We start from the raw sequence: 17391 nt of genomic DNA, 5'->3' as shown, positions 1-17391 counted from the left end.
TGTAGTTCTCTTAGCATGCTCCCCATTCTCCCCTTCTCTTCCCTGTTCTCTACCCTTTCTCCAGGGAAGCTCATCATCTGCAACGTCACTGGCATTGCCCACAGGCGTCCACAGGGTGAGAGCTACGACCAGGCAATCCGAAATGATGAGACAGGGCTATGGCAGTGCCCCTTCTGTCAGCAAGACAATTTCCCTGAACTAAGCGAGGTATGTGCTTCAGTGTTGCCATGGTGACTGAATTTCATTGAGTGAATGGTCTCTGTGCCCTTGAAAAGAGTAGGGAATGGGGTTATTTAGATCATGCTTTACCAAATACATACATAAAGAAGGGAGAGGACTAGAGCACTTTCAGGTCTAACATGAAGCCCCTCCGTATGCTAGTCAGAAATAACCTGTGTGCTTTCTTCGATTCTGGCTCAGTCCTTAATCCTTGTTTTCCATTCTCTGGGGATCTAGTTCAACCAGATTAAAGACATGTATTTTTTACCTGCAGGGTAGGCACAGTGTCACTATGCTAGTTAGAAGATATCTGTAGGCTCCCTTCAGTTTTTTTTGTAATCCACACACATTTTTAATTTTTCCCCCATTCTTCTAGGTACTGTCTAACTTTCTCATGGTCAGAACTCATTAAATCATCCTGAAAGCTTTTTCTGGGTCTTTAAACGTTGGACGGATTATAAAATAGTTTCTCAACTTTACCCAGTAAAAAGCTGGTGGGATTTGTCCAGGATACACAGAAAGCCAAGGGCCACCTGGTTCATTGAAATGAGTTCTGAGGAAACTGACATCAATATTTCTTTTGCCCATTAGGTTAGAACAAAATGGGAGGGAGGAGCCTCTGTTGCAGCTAGAGGGACATGTAGATTAAATTAACATAAAAGATTGCTCTGATGGCCAGTAGTGCCAAACATGAGCTGTGAGTCAAAGAACACTGGGGATGTACCAGGTCAGTGTTGGTGGGTAGCTGAGTCATTGTGTTTCAGGCATGATACCAGGTGTCAATGGTAAAATAAATTACAACAGCCCTGGCAGCTCTTTTCGGAATGTGTGATTTCCGGAATCTGAATGATCAAGCTCTTCTACTAATGCCCTCTTTAGGTCTGGAACCACTTTGACAGCGGTTCATGCCCAGGCCAGGCCATCGGGGTCAAAACACGGCTAGACAATGGTGTAACCGGCTTCATCCCCACCAAATTCCTCAGTGACAAAGTGGTAAAGCGACCAGAGGAACGAGTGAAGGTAGATGAATGACTGGGCTAAGACATCCATTTTCAGCTGTCTAAATTGGGCTCTCTTAACATTGGGCTGGCCCCACCAGAAGTTAGGCTCTGTTCCCAGTGGCTGCTGGTGGGGAGAGAGTTTTAGGAGGATTTATAACTAGTGTAAAGAAGCCAGGGCAAGAAGCATCTGAATGCTTTTGTTCACTGCTTGTGAAATTTCATCAAGTTGCCAGCCCTTTGGGAGAGGGCTCTGTCTTCCTGTGGGGGAAGTTGTGGTTTAGTCCAGCGGGCAGGAAGCAGGCGTCAGCGTTACATGCTGGGAGACACAAAGGCTAAACTCCCTTTCTGTTCTAGTCTTCTCCTGCCATTAATTATGTATGTACACACTAGGTACCAGTACCTAACATTTACATATGTTGTCTCTAATCTCACCACCTGATGGGAAAGAAAATATTATATAATACCTTCTTTTTTCAAAGAAATTCAAGTGCCTATTCCAGGATCAACCAGTTAGTTTGTGACATGGCTGGTACCAGATCTGCCAAATTCTCTGGTTCTAAGTGTCGTGACCCCCTGAGAACTGCAGACTTAGGAAGGCTGGGGAAAGATTCCTAATGAAGGAAGCCAGGGAGATTTTCAGAGGGAGAGCTCTGCAGAGTGACTGGCTTTTGCCACTGTGTAGCGAGACTGGTTCATGTCAAAGCTAAAGTACAGAAAACAGCTATTATTTTGCTTCCCCTCCAAAAAAGGGCAGCCAGATTTTGATCGCCTCCTCGGAGCAGTAACTAGGCAACTTTATGGGAGAAGGGAATAGTGCCAGTGACAGGAGAGGTCCCAGTAGACTCCAGTTGGTTTTTCTGCCTTGAGTGGGAGGCCTCAGGACAAGACACAGCCTGTAGTCTGCAGACCGGACTCGACCCCAGGCTCCTCGTCTGCCCTGCAGTAGCTGGCTGGCTTCGGACAAGTCACCGCACCTTCCTGCCTGGATTTTGGTTTTCTCAAATGTAAAATAGGGCATTGGGCTAGATCATCTTTGTCCCTTCCAGCTCAAATGTTCTGTGGATCTAGGTGGGAATGACTGTTCACTGCCGCATCATGAAGATTGACATCGAGAAGTTTAGCGCAGACCTGACCTGCCGCACCTCCGACCTCATGGACCGGAACAACGAGTGGAAACTGCCCAAGGACACCTACTATGACTTCGATGCCGAAGCAGCAGACCACAAGCAGGAGGAGGACATGAAGCGGAAGCAGCAGCGGACCAGTGAGTGTGCCCACCACCATGCCTGTGCACCCCAAGTCTTGGCAGCTCTCCTACAGGATGCACGTGCTGATGGGTGTATCCCTTGCTCAGCCTCCTGGTGGGAGTGAGTGCTCGGCTTTGAGGTGCAGAGGCCGAGAGATCATGAAAGGGAGTGATTGGCAGGGCCAGCAACCAGGGTATTCTTGGGTCGTATTTTCTTTGCTAATGCATTGGGACTCGTAAAGCTTCATTCTCTCAGCACCGTAGGAACCCAGGTTAACACATCTTTCACATAAGAGAATCCAGGCCCCACGAGGATAAAACAGTCTCAGAATTCGACAGGGGATCAGAAATTAAGCCATGGTTTGTCCCATTGCTGGTCGTTCCCAGTCCCATCCCCTGATCTGTACTTCTTTCCTGCCCTCTTCAGCATATATCAAGCGAGTGATCGCACACCCATCCTTCCATAATATAAATTTCAAGCAAGCAGAAAAGATGATGGAGACCATGGACCAGGGTGATGTGATCATCCGACCAAGCAGCAAGGGCGAAAATCACCTGACAGTCACCTGGAAGGTCAGCGACGGCATCTACCAGCACGTGGACGTGCGGGAAGAGGGCAAGGAAAATGCCTTCAGCCTGGGAGCCACCCTGTGGATCAACAGTGAGGTGAGAGCCGGCCCTGGCTCACTTCCCATCCCCACTCCTGCTTCCAGAAAAAAGCCACTTCTGGCACTTTCATCTGCCATTAGTAACTTGTATGCATTGTACATATTTTAGCCTCACAGCCCCAAACAGGAGCTTGGTTGTGAAATGAGGCATTTGATATTAATTTTGTATGTTTTGCTCCTTCCTTCTTTGTCCTCCAAATTTTGAAATAGACTACCTAAAGAGAGCCAGTGGAAGAAGAGAAAATATACCTGCAGGCGCATGTACTTGTTCTGCACACGCATACACACACACACATACACGTCAAGTTTCTCTGTCCTGTTTTTAGTGAAGTGAAATTTTATGAAGCTCCCTATTGTTCCCAAGCACCAGGAGAGAATTGGAGTTATGATTTAAATAATGTTATGCCTTGTAAGCTTTAAATCTGGGTACGACTCAAACAGATGGATAAATTGACGGGACTTTGCAGTGGAATGAGGCTACAGCAGGGGTGGGAAGTCCATCCCCTCCCATGGGTTCTCTTCTGAGTGGATTTGATGAAGGGCCAGGAGTCTCAGCTCTGGGTATGACCTTTACCTTCCCACAGGAATTTGAAGACTTGGATGAGATTGTTGCCCGCTATGTCCAGCCCATGGCATCCTTTGCCCGGGACCTTCTAAACCACAAGTATTATCAGGACTGCAGCGGTGGGGACCGTAAGGTGAGCCCAGGGCCCCGCAAGGGATGACCCCTCCCAGTCACTTAAGAATGTATGGTTTCCCTTCAGTGTAGGGGTCGCTCAGCTGGTGAAGGAGGTGTACATCATGTATGCGCCAGACATTGTGTACCAAGCATGCTGCTATCCCAACCTCTCCCCCTCATTCTACCCCCAGAAATTAGAGGAGCTGCTCATCAAAACTAAGAAGGAGAAGCCCACCTTCATCCCTTATTTCATCTGTGCCTGCAAGGAACTGCCCGGCAAGTTCCTACTGGGATACCAGCCCCGGGGTAAACCCAGGTGAGCACTGGTGCTGAGAAGGTGCTGCCGCTGGGGTCCACCGACAGGCTAGCAGGGGAGTGAGAGGCCCCAGAGCAGTGTTCTCCCTGGTTCTGCTGGGCTGCCTTTCTCCTTTTATGTTTAGAATAGAGGCAGAGATGGAGGCGGGGAAAGAGGATGAGTTGGAGGCAAAAGGCAAAGATTCAGTAAGAAATGCGCTTTCCTCAGCCCTGTGAAAAGAAGTTCCCTTTGCCTCTTCTCCCCCTCCCAAGGAGTGATGGAAATCATCAGATACTCTCTCCACTGACTGGCAAAGATGGGGTCCAGCACAGTGGTCTCTCCTTTTCACTCTGCTTCACCCTGGCTTGGGCTTTCAGCACATGGTAGCTGACTGTTGCTCTATCTAGTCTGATAACTTGCGCCCTCATGGAAGGGGTGGGTCAGGACAGCATCTCTTCTTCCTATCGTTGACCCGCGCTGCTCCCGTTCGTATGACTCACAGGCTGGCCTTCCTAGGTGTTCCTTTGTCTGGGGCCCTCTAGTGCTCACCCTGAATCGGATCAAGTCATCTCCTTAGACCTGCTTGCCTGGTGTCTGTTCCCCAGACTGGTAACCGTACCAGCCTCCTCTGTACCCCATCCTCTCTTTGGCCCTTGGCCAAGGCCTGTGCGCTTCTGCTCTGATCCCTGTACTGCCTGCGTGTAATGCACAGCGTAGACGATGTTAGTAAAAGGCTCGGTGGCCAGATGACACGCTCTAGACTCTGGACCCTGCACCAACCCTCTTAGGCCCATCTGGAATATCGTGCTTGTTTCTGAGAAGCCTGTTCTCATTCACCAACATGCTTCCGGAGGGTGGCAGCCAGGGCTCTGTGGAGGTTGGTAACTGTCCCATGAGGAACAGTTGAGCAAACGGGACCTTTAACCGGGAGCAAAGGCAACACGGTTGCTTCCCGTGGAACGCGGCACAGACTCCTTGTGTTGCAGAAGGAACAACACTCAAGTAGAAGATTTAGGAAGCAGGTTTCAGCTTAATATAAAGGAGAACTTTGCCGTGCTTAGCATTGTCTGTTGACAGCTGTCCTTTACTGAGCACGGCTCTAGTTTAGGTGGTGTGTGATAAGTGCTTTACATGCACTGAGTCATTTATTCTTCACGGCCCACCCTATAGAGGTTTAAATACTGTTACCCTCATTTTACAAATGAAGCTGAGATTCAGGTTTAGTAACTTTGGACAGTCATACAGGTGATGAGTAGCAGAGCCAAAACTGGAACTAGAACTGGGTCTGAACGCAGAGCCAGTCCGCCTATCCGTGCTGTGCTCTGCAGAGGCAGACCAACCACCCACAGAGGCGCTTCCAGATTCTGGCTCATGGGGTGTTGTGTTTAACCGCCCTGGGGGACCCCTTCCAACCCTGACACTGTGTGACCTGAGGCTCACCCTCACCTGCAGGGTGCTGCCATCAGACTGCAGCCCAGGATGGTGGCCCAGTCCCCCGCAAGCTGTGCCCTGGCGGCCTGTACAGAGCACACCAGGGGCTGCTGACTCCTGGCTTTGACTATGCTCTGCAGTCCTCATTTCCCCACAGTGCAGCCTCCTTTCACAGGGTCAGGGACTGGCTCTTTCATCTCTCCTTTCCCCCAGCACCCCGTGTGGCTACTGCATATGGTGGAGATCTGTTCTGGCCGCTCTCTCACAGCTGGCCCCAAGTGGTGTCTGATGCATGTTTCCTTCCAAAATCCCAGGATAGAATATGTAACGGTGACTCCAGAAGGATTCCGGTACAGGGGCCAAATCTTCCCAACTGTGAATGGACTTTTCAGATGGTTTAAGGATCATTACCAGGATCCTGTACCAGGTGAGTTCTCCTCTCTGTGACTTCTGGGGTGTGGTTGGAGGGAAACCTAGGCTCTGAATCCAGGTCATCACTGGCCTGTGGGAGGGGGTGAGGCATAGGCTGTCACTGCAGCTCGCTCTCTCCTGCTCCAACCTCCTGGCATCAGGACTGTCCTCCAGCCACTTTGCCTGTGTAGCTTCATTTCCTTCTCAGTACTCCCTCCAGCTCCCTAAACGACGACACAGAAACATAACTGACTCGGGCTGTTTCCCGTAGGCATCACCCCCAGTAGCAGTAGCAGGACCCGGACACCTGCTTCAATCAATGCTACGCCAGCCAACATCAACCTTGCAGGCAAGGAGCTCGTGCCTGGGCCTGGGGGTCAGAGGGATGAAGCTAGAAGGACTTCCACCTCTAACGTGCCTATCTCCCGCCTGTGTGTGCTTATAGATCTGACACGGGCCGTGAATGCTCTGCCCCAGAACATGACTTCGCAGATGTTCAGTGCCATTGCTGCTGTGACAGGCCAAGGACAGAATCCCAATGCCACCCCAGCCCAGTGGGCCTCCAGCCAGTATGGCTATGGTGGCAGTGGAGGGGGCAGCAGCGCTTACCACGTACGTGCCTTGGAGGGGAAGCTCTCGTGAAGGGTGGGAAAGAGTAAAAGGGAACAGTCATCCTTTACCAACCCGTAAGCACATACTGGCCTCTGGCGGTGCCCACACCTTTATATGCATAGAGGAGCCTTAGGAGTTGTCTCCAAGAGATGCTCCTTTTCTCAGGCCCATTTGAGGGGAAAAGGAGTAAGATATAAGGCCTGACCTTTCCACAGAGTCCTTTGGGACTTTTGGAACCCTTAAGCTACTAGAAAGCTGAGGGGTCAGGTCTGATAGGTCCCCTTGTTGTACCTGGTCCCATCCCATTGGCCTACCTCTGCTGCTCAGAATCATACGCTGCTCAGGAGAGGGTCGGCTGGAAAGCCCTGTGCTGAGCCTGAATTTTCAGCTTGCCAGTAATTTACAGGAAGACCAAATAGGCCCCAAACCCTTCCCCATTTAACTGTTCACCCTTCTCTAGGTGTTCCCAACGCCCGCGCAGCAGCCAGTGGCCACCCCTCTAATGACCCCCAGCTACTCCTACACGACCCCGAGCCAGCCCATCACCACCCCACAGTACCACCAGCTACAGGCCAGTACCACCCCGCAGTCTGCCCAGGCCCAGCCCCAGCCCTCGTCCAGCTCTCGGCAACGGCAGCAGCAGCCAAAGTAAGTATATGGATGGTGGCTGGAGCTCTTAGTAGTAGGGGCAGGGGCTGTCAAGAGGCCAAGGGACTTAGCATAGGCAGGTGCTCTGGATCTTCTGAGAGCCGTGACCCAGGTGATGTCCCCACGAGGACTGCTTTCTGGGAGAAGAGAACAGTGTGGGAGGCGGCCACGGCTGTTGCCCCTGGGTCTGAGGGCCATTTCTGCAAGGGCCCTCTGTTCACCAGTGATTGGTGGGAGGGCTTTCTTCTAATGAGCCCTTGAAGAGTCCCGATCTCGAAGGCCCCTTCTCCCTCCCAGGTCCAACAGCCACGCAGCCATCGACTGGGGGAAGATGGCAGAGCAGTGGCTGCAGGAGAAGGAGGCAGAGCGGCGGAAACAGAAGCAGCGACTTACACCTCGGCCCTCCCCCAGCCCTATGATCGAAAGCACCCCTATGTCCATTGCTGGCGATGCCACCCCTCTCTTGGATGAGATGGATCGGTAGGGGACCCGCTCCTAGGACTCTGGTTACCTCTGAGGCTGGGGGAGGCCTGCTTCACTCCCTGCCCCTCTTTTTCCATAAAGTGGCACGAATTGACGTTCTGTTTGGTGGTCAGCCTGTATGGGTGACAGGCTGGAAGGCCATGCGAACTTGAGCTCAGTGTACACTAGTCGACAGTTCTCCCACTCCAGGCATTCACCAACCACCTGTCCTGGGACCAGGCTGGGAGAAGAGTGTGGCAGGGAGGAAGAAGAGGAAGATGAGAATGAGAGTAGAACAGTTTTGTATTCTACTCCCTACAAGCCATTTTGAGCTTCTGCCCTCACCTGACTCTGGGCTGTGACCGGGCACCAAGCTCAGCACATGAGTCTCCCCCTGCTCTTGTGGGGAGACGGATGCTATTTATTCAGTTTGGGGCAGGAAGGAGAGGAGGGGAAGTGTTTCTGACCCTGACGCCAATAGCTTGGGTGGCTATCGAAGCAGGCTTGCGGGGGACGTACGGCCGCAGTGCTAACCTGCCCAGCCCCTGCCTGGCCACCCTCACCCCCCGCCACTGCTTCCTGCCTGTCATTTGAATAAACAGTGTTTTTACAGAGCACTTGGCAAAGCCTCTCTCCCAACTCTCTGGCTCTTGAGGGGTGGCTTTTAAAGCAGTGTTTGGAGCTCTCAGAGCTTCCCTGACTCCCTCTGCCAGGCAGTCAGAGAGGCGGTGACTCAGAGAAGCCGGCAGCTTCTTCATCGGATTGCCTGGGGTCACGTGCCTGCTCCACTTCCCAGCCAGCCCTGTGACCTTGAGCGTTCTTCTGTTTCTGAGCCAGCTTATCTAAAACGGAGGTGGTGACACCTGCTTCGTCAGGGCATCTATGAGGACTGAGAACGTGCTTAACCCAATGCCTGGGACCTCGTAAGGCCTCAGTAAATGTTAGCGGCTGTTATCATTCCACTCACATACAGCCCCCGACCCCCTGTGCCTGACACAGACAGTGCCCAACTCACAGCGGGTCGGCTTACGAGTTTGACTTTACGATGGTGCGATAAGCGATGCACATTCGGTAGAAACCATACTTCGCGTTTTGGGTTTTGCTCCTTTCCGGGGCTGGCGATACGCGTCACATTACTCCTGTGATGCTGGGCGGCAGCAGCAGAGAGCCCAGTCGGCCACGTGATCCCCAGGCCTGGGCGCGGTGACCAGCCACCGCTACTCCACAGTGTGTTGTCCCCCGTGTTAGGTGCTTTTACCCAGCTGTAGGCTAGTGTGGCTGTTCTGAGCACGTGTACAGTCGGCTTGGCTAAGCGCTCCTGCTCAGGTGTATTAAACGCTTTTTCAAAGTAAGGATATTTCCAACTTACGACATAAACCCATCGTACATAAGTCAAGGAGCACCTGTAGACTTCTTTGGCACATTTGAGAAGGCCACAAGTAAATCTGGGTTTGTTAGCTTGACGCCCTGCTCCTCTCTCGCTCCCCCTTTTACCACCGGTACCTTAGTCTCTACCTCTACACAAGCCAAGTGCTCCTGGCCCAGGATGGGCCCCACGCTCACCTGCTCCCTCATACACACTGGCCCTGGAAAAAGGAACAGGTCTGTTATAGGGAAGGCCGGTCCCCTGGCCCTCATCCTTTCCCCCAGCCCCACTGCCTCTTTTATTCTGACTCCGGAGCTCCCGGTGTGTCTTCACAAGGGTTTTGTCTCACAGCCCTGAGTTGGTGCTGGGAAAGTTAGGCTTTCCCACTCCCTTTTCTCTGCTTGGGGCTCAGCAGAGAAGTCAAAAAAGGCCACTGCTGCCCAAACTTGGTGAGTTCCCTTCCTTGCTTTTCTTCATTCAAGATCTCTTGGGCTGTTTGTTGGCAGGACTTGGGGGTGGGAGGGGCTGGCCTTCTGCTGGGAACTCAGTTCAGTTCCCTTTGGCACAAAAGTTCTAGAAGGACCTAGCAGCACCCTCCCCAGGGCCACTTAGGGGAGGGAAAGAGCAGACACAGTGGCAGCGTGGGTTGAAAGGTTCCGTTTATTAGGAGTGTCACTGCAGACAGGCCCACTGTCCCTGAGTGGATTTCACACAGATCAGTCTCCCAGCAGATGGGAAGCCGCCTACCCACCCTTCCCACATGTGCTCTTCTGTCCTGGGCCTAGAATGTTCAAGAGAAACTGGTTGTGCTCCTCCCCGCCCTCCCACCTACCTTCTCACGGACTTCCTCTTGAAAGACTGATTACCCTTCAGACAGCCCTGCAGCCCCCCAGCCCCTTTGCTCCTGCCATGCCCAGAGCCCACCCCCGCCCCGCAGAAGTAGCCCAGTTGGAGGGGAGAGAACAGAAGCAGGGGGTCAGCTCCTGGCTTGATGGCGTTTATTCTTCACCCGTCGTCGCCCTGGCCTCAACTGAGGTTGGGGTTTGATGCTGGGGGCGATTTCTTCCTGTTGACCTTGACGGGAGAGGCCTTCGGCCCAGGCTTCTTGGCCAGGCCTGTGTTCTTCTCTCTCTTCCTGGGCGATGAGGACTCCACGACATCCTCACTGGAGAGTTCTCCTGGCCTGGGGTCATTGTAACTGTCCTCACTCTCCAGGTCCTCCCGGCTGTCTGGACTGGACTCTGACGTCCTGGCCAACTCCCTGGGGCTTACTGATCTGCTCAAGTCCGGAGGTGAAGAATCTGATTTAACTTGGCTTTTCTTCTTAGTCAGCTTGCCCTTCTTGACTTTTTTCTTCAGCTTTGCCTTCTCGTCCATGTCCTCCTCTTTGTCTTTCTCTTTTTCCTTTTTCTTCTTGACCTTCTTAAGAACCTTGCTGCCCTGGGACTTCCCTGTGGGGCTGTCAGAGCGCCAGATGGTGATGGGAGCCGCTGAGTCAGGGGTGGCCATGACTGCGCCCGTGCCTATGCCTGCGTCGCCTGGGGGGGTGGGCCCCACCTGGGTTGGGATGGGAGGCTTGCTTGCTTCCTCCTCCTCTTCCTCTTCTTCATCTGCCCCACACTTATGGTGGATGGGATGGTGGATCACTGCCACAGAAAGAGGCCTGTAGCTTTTGCACCTGGGAGGGAAGACAGGGAAAGAGAAAGTTGACAGTGGGGGCTGGTGCCCCTTAGTGCCCCCCATGAGTCTGCCAGCACTCACCAGCCATACCAGAACCGTTCCACACACTCTTCCTCTGGGATGAGCTCAAAGCAAGGGGTCTGGATGATGTTGAAACAGGCTGAGCCCACATCTCGGGAGCAGGTTGGGCCTACATCTCGGGAGCCGCTGCTATTTGTCGTCTCTAAGCACTCCTTCACCCTGCCACACAGGGGACTCAGCCTGGCTCCCACCCCTCCACGGCTCCCCAGGGGCCCAGAGCCAGAAGCCTGAGGGACAGTGCTTTCACTGGGCTCAGCCCAAGCTGCCAAAAGACCTCCTCCCCATTGCTCTTAGAGCAGAGCCAGGTTGCTTTACAAAGCGGAGGCTGGGCTGGCAGTGTCAGGTCAAAGCTAAAGGAAGGAACCGCAGTGAAAGTTTGGAGCTGGCTCTGCCCAAAAGGCTCCTGGGCTGTGGGTCCCCCAAGGTGGAGAGTCCTTACCTAGAATCACAGTCGCAGTGGCTAACAGAGTGCAGATGCAGGTTGTGGTGGCCACAGTCAGAGGTGAAGGGGCAGATGATGTGCCCAGTGCACTGCTTGTGTTTCCAACAGCACCTGTCACTGTCCTTGAATTCACCTGAGGGGTAGGAGTCTAGGTCACACAGGGGCAGCAGCACCTGTGTGGGTCTGCCCTCCCACAGCTCAGTCTAAAGGCTTCACCAAATTCACCTGCCACCGCCCTGCCAAGCTGTTTCTACTTCATAGTAGTAATCCAGCCCACTAGGAACCCGGGTCTCAGCACTCCACGTTCCCCACTCCACTGCATGCATCTGCCTACCCCCTGCAGACTCCCAGGAAATTGTCTCACCAGGGTCCTCACCGAGTCCCCCTTGCTGTCCCGTGACCCCTGCCTCTTCCCCACCCCTGCCTTCCATGGGAGCCTACCCTCCCGGGGCCCTCCACTGAGTCCTGCTTCACCCAGCTGCTCAGACTTGTCAGGGTGCCTGGGTGGGGAAGGCCCTCTTGCCGTGTCACACCGGAGGAGTGCCACTTCAGAGTCCCCAGCGATTAGAGCCAGCAGCAACAACATCGTCCCTTCCTAGGCCTGGCCTGCACAGACCCAGGAGGCTTCTGTCGACCCTTCAGCCTCTGAAGCCACTCGGGCGCCAAGGCCCGCTGTAGCATGGTGGCTCATGCATGGAGGAGAGCCAAGGCCTAACCACCACACGTCATGCTCGTCGACTTCTCCTGACTCTGCTCCTTCCCTTTTCTCTCTTCTCCAACCCCCTTCTCTCTTTGGACACCTGTCTCACTTTTCTCCCCTTTCCCACACTCACTCTTAATTCTTCCCTTGCTCTTTACTCAAGTTCCCACTACCCGTCCATTCTCTTTCCCCCATCCTTAGAGCCACAGACTTGAACCCACCTCCAGCGTGCGCCCTTCCACCCCTTGTAGGCAGCACAGATACCATGTTCCCTGTCCCAGAGCACAGAGGAGAAGCTGCTGGGGTGAGAATGTGGGATTAGGCGAAAGCTCTGGAGAAAGGCCCCCACCTCTTTGGCTCAGCTGAATGCAAGTCCTGGACATACACTGGAGTCTCCCAGCCTCTGCCCGCGCTGCCTCACCTCTGACCCTGCCGAAGGCTCCAGTCTACTACTGGCTCTCCCCTCTGGCCACCCACTAAAAGGTACGCCCACGAAGTGACTCCGTGTGCCCAAGGTTTCACACACCAGGGCAGAAAGGACAAGGCACCTTCCTGCAGGTCCCCCCTAGACTGGCTGCACGCACCTCGGGAGGAAGAAGTGGGCGAGCACCAATGACTTCCATGGCAGCCCAGCATGGGGTGCTCCGGCTGGCTAACTCCCTCGAAAGAGGCCAAGAGGATTACACCTTTGCCCACCCCACGAGGGGTGGAACTGGGGCAGGATCTCATATAACCCAGGTTGGGGGTGTGTTAACCCAAGGCTTTAAAGTACTTGAGAGATGAGTAAATAGCAGCTTGGTCTGAGCCTTGCCCCACCGTGCCCCTCCCTTCCCTTCCCCTACTAGGCTGTGAGGGTCCCAGGTTCCCCCATACACTCCTGACCCTTTCTGCTTCCTCTCCTCATGCCCTTTCTTCATAAGGCATTTGAGGCAAAACCTTAAGTCAAAGTCAGACAGGCCTGAATCCAAGTCTTGGCTCTGTCACTTACTAGCTGGGTGACCTAGGGCCAGTTACTTTACTTTTCTGAGTCTTCATTTCCTTGTCCACCAAATGAGGATGGTGGTAATACTTATTTTTCAGGGTTGGGAGGACTCAGCACCCATGTCAAAGATATTTATGCATCCAAGGTACTATACAAAGGAAAGGAGTGACTGTGACCTCCAGAAAGGGACCCTCTTTGGCATGAGTAGGGGATGGGGTGGGGGTGGGGCAGCTGGGTAACCCCGTCAGGACCAAACACACCTTCATCCTGCCTACCGCCAAGGTATCAGCTTTCCCAAGTGAGGTGTGGTGGGGACCCCTGGACCCACCTTCAGAGGAGACAGTAGATGATGCATCAGTGCTAGACGCCACACACAGATGTCCTCTTTGCCAGCTGGGTAACCTCTTTATATCTGAGAGAGTACAGAGAGGTGGCAGCAGCACCCCATGGGGAGCTGAGAAGCTCCACGTGTCAAGCCCTAGCTGCATCCTAGAGATGCAGAGATTTAAAAAAAACAACAAACAACAACAACAACAAACGGTCCCTGCTCACAAGGGGCTGGGAGAGGGATGCAGGCAAGGTATGTGGAATAGTTCATGATGGTGGTATGATGCAGACACTGACAGGGAAGGAAGGAGTGGGGAAGAAGGCCTGTGGGAGCAAGGAACCAGGACACCTCCTGAGACAGTGCGGGGGACGACGGATTAGGAAAGACTTCTTGGAAGAAGCATAATAGGAGCTGAATCGGGAGTCACCCTTTCCCTCACTTCTACACCCACTTGAGGACCGAGTCTCACCATGCCTGCCTGCCCCCCTTATCTCTGACCAAGAGACTGCAGTAGCCTCCCTGCCTCCTGTCTCACTACCCTCATCCAGTGCTCACAACGCAGCCAAACTGAGTTTTCTAGAATGCCAACTGTTCCACCATGTTCCTCTACTTTAATAGCGTTCTACTGCCTTTCAGGATAAGGTGCAAATTCCTTATGACATAACTGTCTCTCCCCTCTCCCCAGGACCCGGGCCCCGGTTCCTTCCTCAGTTATCGCTGCTTCCTACCCATCCATCCCTCCTCCCACCCTTCCCTTCTCTATTCCTTCTCCTGTTTCCATTCCCGCTCCTGCTCATCTTAGGACAATGCTGTCCAAGTAGAATTGGTCCCACATATCTTGTACCCCTTTACCCTGCCATGGTACTTCATGTGTTTACAGCAACTTCAGAACAAGGTCCATATTTCATCTGCCTCTGTATCTTTGGATCCTGGGACACGGAAAGTACTCAGAAAATGTTGGGTGATTGAATAAATACATGAGTACAATAGAATAAACTCCCTATTGGAGCCACAAAGAAGCTATGGCAGTGGAGATTCTGTCCAGAGTTCAAACCTGGGGATTTTTCTAGGGACCCAGAATGAGCATTTTCCCAATGTCAGGCACTGGGCTGGGCTTTTAAAATGTGCCTTTGATTCTAAATGCTCGCCACAGCTCATTCTAAGGCTGGGGACACAGATTCAGAATAAGTTGACTTGTCCAAAGACACAAGTTAATAGACGGCAGAGATAAGATTCAAACCCAGTATTCCTGGCTCCATAGCCTGTGCTCTTTCAGCCCTCTCCACTTGGGGTTCCTTTCCAAAACCTGTCCTGCCAGCTGTCACTCCCTGTTACACCGGCTCAACTCTAACAGAGCCAATTCCTCATCCTCTGGTTTCACCCAATCCTGACTCCACAGCCTCCCTTATCCAGCCTGGACTTAAGGTCAGGCCAGAGGGCCCCGAGCCAGGCTCAGGATTCAAACTGCTTTGTCTGACTCCACTTTCTTTGCTCTCTTCAGAGTCACCATGAAAGAGGCGTATGTGTAGGGTCCACTAAGTTCTCCCAAGCCCCCAGGAAGCGCTGACAATCATCTGCAAGGGGAGGGACTTAGTACCTTTCTTCAGATCTGAGAAAGGCAATCTGCTCTCTAGTTTCACAGGAGAGAGCTCCGACTGAAGCAGCAGTCCAGAGCTCTTGCAGCAGAAATGATTGAGGTTGGACACGGGGGGACTTCATAATGAATGTGAAAGATGATAGCTTGAAAGGAATAGGGAGGCTTGTGGTCTCTCTCCATAGGGCATTAACCCGGGCGCTGGGGCCTAATCAAAACTCACAGGTGATGCTCATTTGTTCAGAATCCTCCCAGTCCTGCGGGCTGAAGAGCTCCCCCCGCCCTCAGAGCACAGACGATAGGGTTCCAGGTTGGACACCAGAGTAACTGAATGGGGGTGGGGAGGGAAGGAGGGAAAGAGGGAGAAACGAAGAAAGGGAGGGAGGGAATAGGAGGGCGCAAGGCAGGGGCAGAGTGCACTTGTCTCCTTGGAAATGCCGCCCTGGCCCCGCCCACATCTGTGTGCGATTGTGATGTCACCCGTGGAACCTCCAGACTCCTTTCTGCCTTCTGAGTCATTGGAACCGCCCGCCCCACCCCCAGCCCAAGATGAATGCTGGAACACTGGCTCCAGCCAGGCCCCGCACTTCGTGGGAGACGGCCCGGATTCCCGGCTGCCACAGAGTTGCCTTCCAGCCTTACAAACAGAAGTTGCAGCTCCGGCTCGAGCTAGATTGCGCCGGCAAACCCGGAGGCTCTTCTCCAGGTACTCAGGATGCCCCCAGGCTCTAAGTCGGCCCCAGCCCAGCGCTTGGCCCCGCCTCCTTCGTCAGGCCCGCGTGTTCCGCACCTTCCTCGGGTCCTCAAGCCTGCCCCCGGCGCCTGGCCCCCGCTCGAAGCCCTCCCCTAATCTCGTGCCCGCCTTCTCCTTACCCCTGCTGCTCTCATCCCAGGTGGTGTCCTCGTCCTCAGTCTTTTCCTTTGTCCACCTTTCAACCGTCATTGTCGTCCTGACCCACATTGCTCAGCCCAGTTCTTCCCTTCTACAAGACTCTACCTCGCAGAAGTCCGACCCTGGACCTCAGCTTGGCGGAGCCAGACGGAAACCCTAATCTCAGCCCTTCGGCCCGGTCCGCTTCATGTTTGCCCAACCCTTCCACCCACCTCCCCCGCCCTCGCCCTAGGCTGTTCTGTCTACTCTGCTCAAGTCTACGCTTCAGCCGCGCTCTACACTCGAAGCCCCCCAGCTCCTTCCAGGCGCCTCCCCTTTATCTCAGGCCTAAACTTTAGCTCGGCCTCTCAGACCCAGCCCTCAGTCCCATCCCTAGTTCCTCCCCAGACCCACCCCCAGCTTTTAGTCCTACCCACCAGACTCTAGCCCCGCCCCCAGCCCCTTTCTTAGCCCCGCCCCATCCATTCTCTCAACATCACACTTCCGCCCACTCCGGGCCCCTCCCAGTCCTGCGGAATCTTGTCGAAGCCGTTAGCTCCGGCTTCCAATCAGCACTTGAACCTCTCCTGCCAGCTTGGGGAGCAACCGCCTCCAACCTCCACCCCACCATCCGCGCTCTTCCCAGGTTCCTCCTGCCCTGGCGGGAGGCCAGGCTCACTCGTTCTCTCTCCGCCTGCAGGCTCCTCGGATAAGGACTTGATTTCGGCTCTAAGCCACCCTGTGGCATCACCCTCAGAACCCCTTATCAGTGTTCCCTCCTACACCCCATGGGGCACCCTCACCCAGAGAAATACTGCCCAATTCACTCTTTCCCTAATTAGTTATTGTAACCGTTAGTTTTTTGAGCTCTTTCAATGTGTGTGAGTGCTTTATCTTATTTCAGTTATGTAACCTCATGGGTCTCCACAGGCGGGGAGCAGAATCAACTGCATTCATAGTAACCTACTATACACACCCTTAAATATAGCACACACACTGCATATACAGTGCACAGGTAGCGCACATAAAAAATCTACTCACCTCACAACACACATGCACGTGCCCCTCACAGACACTACCCAGAACGCAGAACCATACCTCTGCTCCCGACACTTTAGGCAACACAAACACAGCAGTCTTGTGGTGCAGGCTTCAAACATGCGTGCACGCTTGCGCGTGCCATAGGCTTTGTGCAAAGCAAGGGGTGAGGTGTGCAGTTCTGAGGGAATGGAGATGGACCAAACAATTCCAGGAGAGCGTGAAAAAAATATTAGAGCTGCTTCTCCAGCACTCCACACATCATGCCCCTCAATTTCTCTAGGTAGCAGCCTCCAAAGTCAGGTTGTGCCTCAAAGGATGGAAAAGAAAAGATGGTATTTAAGTTTTCTCCAGTCATCAAAGGAGATGACTGCTCTGCGTGATGCCAACCTTCACTTTCCTCCAGACCCAGCAACCTGAGTTACTATAGGGCTACTTGCCCAGACCCTCCAGCTCTTGGAACAGCAGGGGAGGGGAAGCCAGGAGAAGGGGTAGTGTGCAGAAAAGCCAACCCTTCCAAAGTAGCTGGCTGAGAATGGAACCAGGCATAGAAGGGACAGAGCACTTGCTGATTGGCAGCCAGGATCTGTGTCCTGATCTTGACCCTGCATGGTCTCCCAGAATGACTCCAGGCCAC

The 17391-nt window shown here is 53.5% G+C and overlaps 2 protein-coding genes across 16 annotated transcripts in view; one reads left to right on the top strand and one right to left on the bottom strand.

Moving 5' to 3' along the window:
• Positions 1–8289, top strand: part of SUPT6H (SPT6 homolog, histone chaperone and transcription elongation factor) — a 29506-nt gene extending 21217 nt beyond the window's left edge. For all 9 annotated transcript variants that reach the window (XM_033089690.1, XM_033089691.1, XM_033089688.1 and 6 more), the window contains 11 exons: positions 65–207; positions 1099–1239; positions 2289–2484; positions 2894–3132; positions 3719–3832; positions 4005–4129; positions 5854–5966; positions 6222–6299; positions 6396–6562; positions 7023–7210; positions 7508–8289. In XM_033089690.1, the coding sequence (XP_032945581.1) occupies positions 65–207; positions 1099–1239; positions 2289–2484; positions 2894–3132; positions 3719–3832; positions 4005–4129; positions 5854–5966; positions 6222–6299; positions 6396–6562; positions 7023–7210; positions 7508–7694 (1691 nt within the window). In that variant the 3' untranslated portion in view covers positions 7695–8289. The remainder of the gene's footprint in view (positions 1–64; positions 208–1098; positions 1240–2288; positions 2485–2893; positions 3133–3718; positions 3833–4004; positions 4130–5853; positions 5967–6221; positions 6300–6395; positions 6563–7022; positions 7211–7507) is intronic.
• A 1401-nt stretch (positions 8290–9690) lies between these two features.
• Positions 9691–16134, bottom strand: PROCA1 (protein interacting with cyclin A1). 7 transcript variants are annotated; one of them, XM_033089710.1, is made up of 6 exons: positions 15719–16134; positions 13252–13335; positions 12163–12240; positions 11239–11374; positions 10800–10958; positions 9691–10716 (listed from the first exon to the last, which is right to left on the bottom strand). In XM_033089710.1, the coding sequence occupies exons 1-6, from the start codon at positions 15804–15806 to the stop codon at positions 10065–10067; spliced, it is 1197 nt and encodes a 398-aa protein (XP_032945601.1). In that variant the 5' UTR covers positions 15807–16134; the 3' UTR covers positions 9691–10064. The 7 variants fall into 7 exon arrangements, with proteins under 7 accessions (XP_032945601.1, XP_032945602.1, XP_032945607.1 ...); XM_033089711.1 differs by having other exon boundaries at positions 12163–12237; XM_033089716.1 differs by lacking the exon at positions 10800–10958 and having other exon boundaries at positions 15719–16133.
• Positions 16135–17391: the final 1257 nt, after the last annotated feature.

Source organism: Rhinolophus ferrumequinum, chromosome 21 (assembly GCF_004115265.2).
Source record: "Rhinolophus ferrumequinum isolate MPI-CBG mRhiFer1 chromosome 21, mRhiFer1_v1.p, whole genome shotgun sequence".
NCBI lineage: Eukaryota > Metazoa > Chordata > Mammalia > Chiroptera > Rhinolophidae > Rhinolophus > Rhinolophus ferrumequinum.
This window is presented reverse-complemented; position numbering and strand designations above follow the sequence as displayed.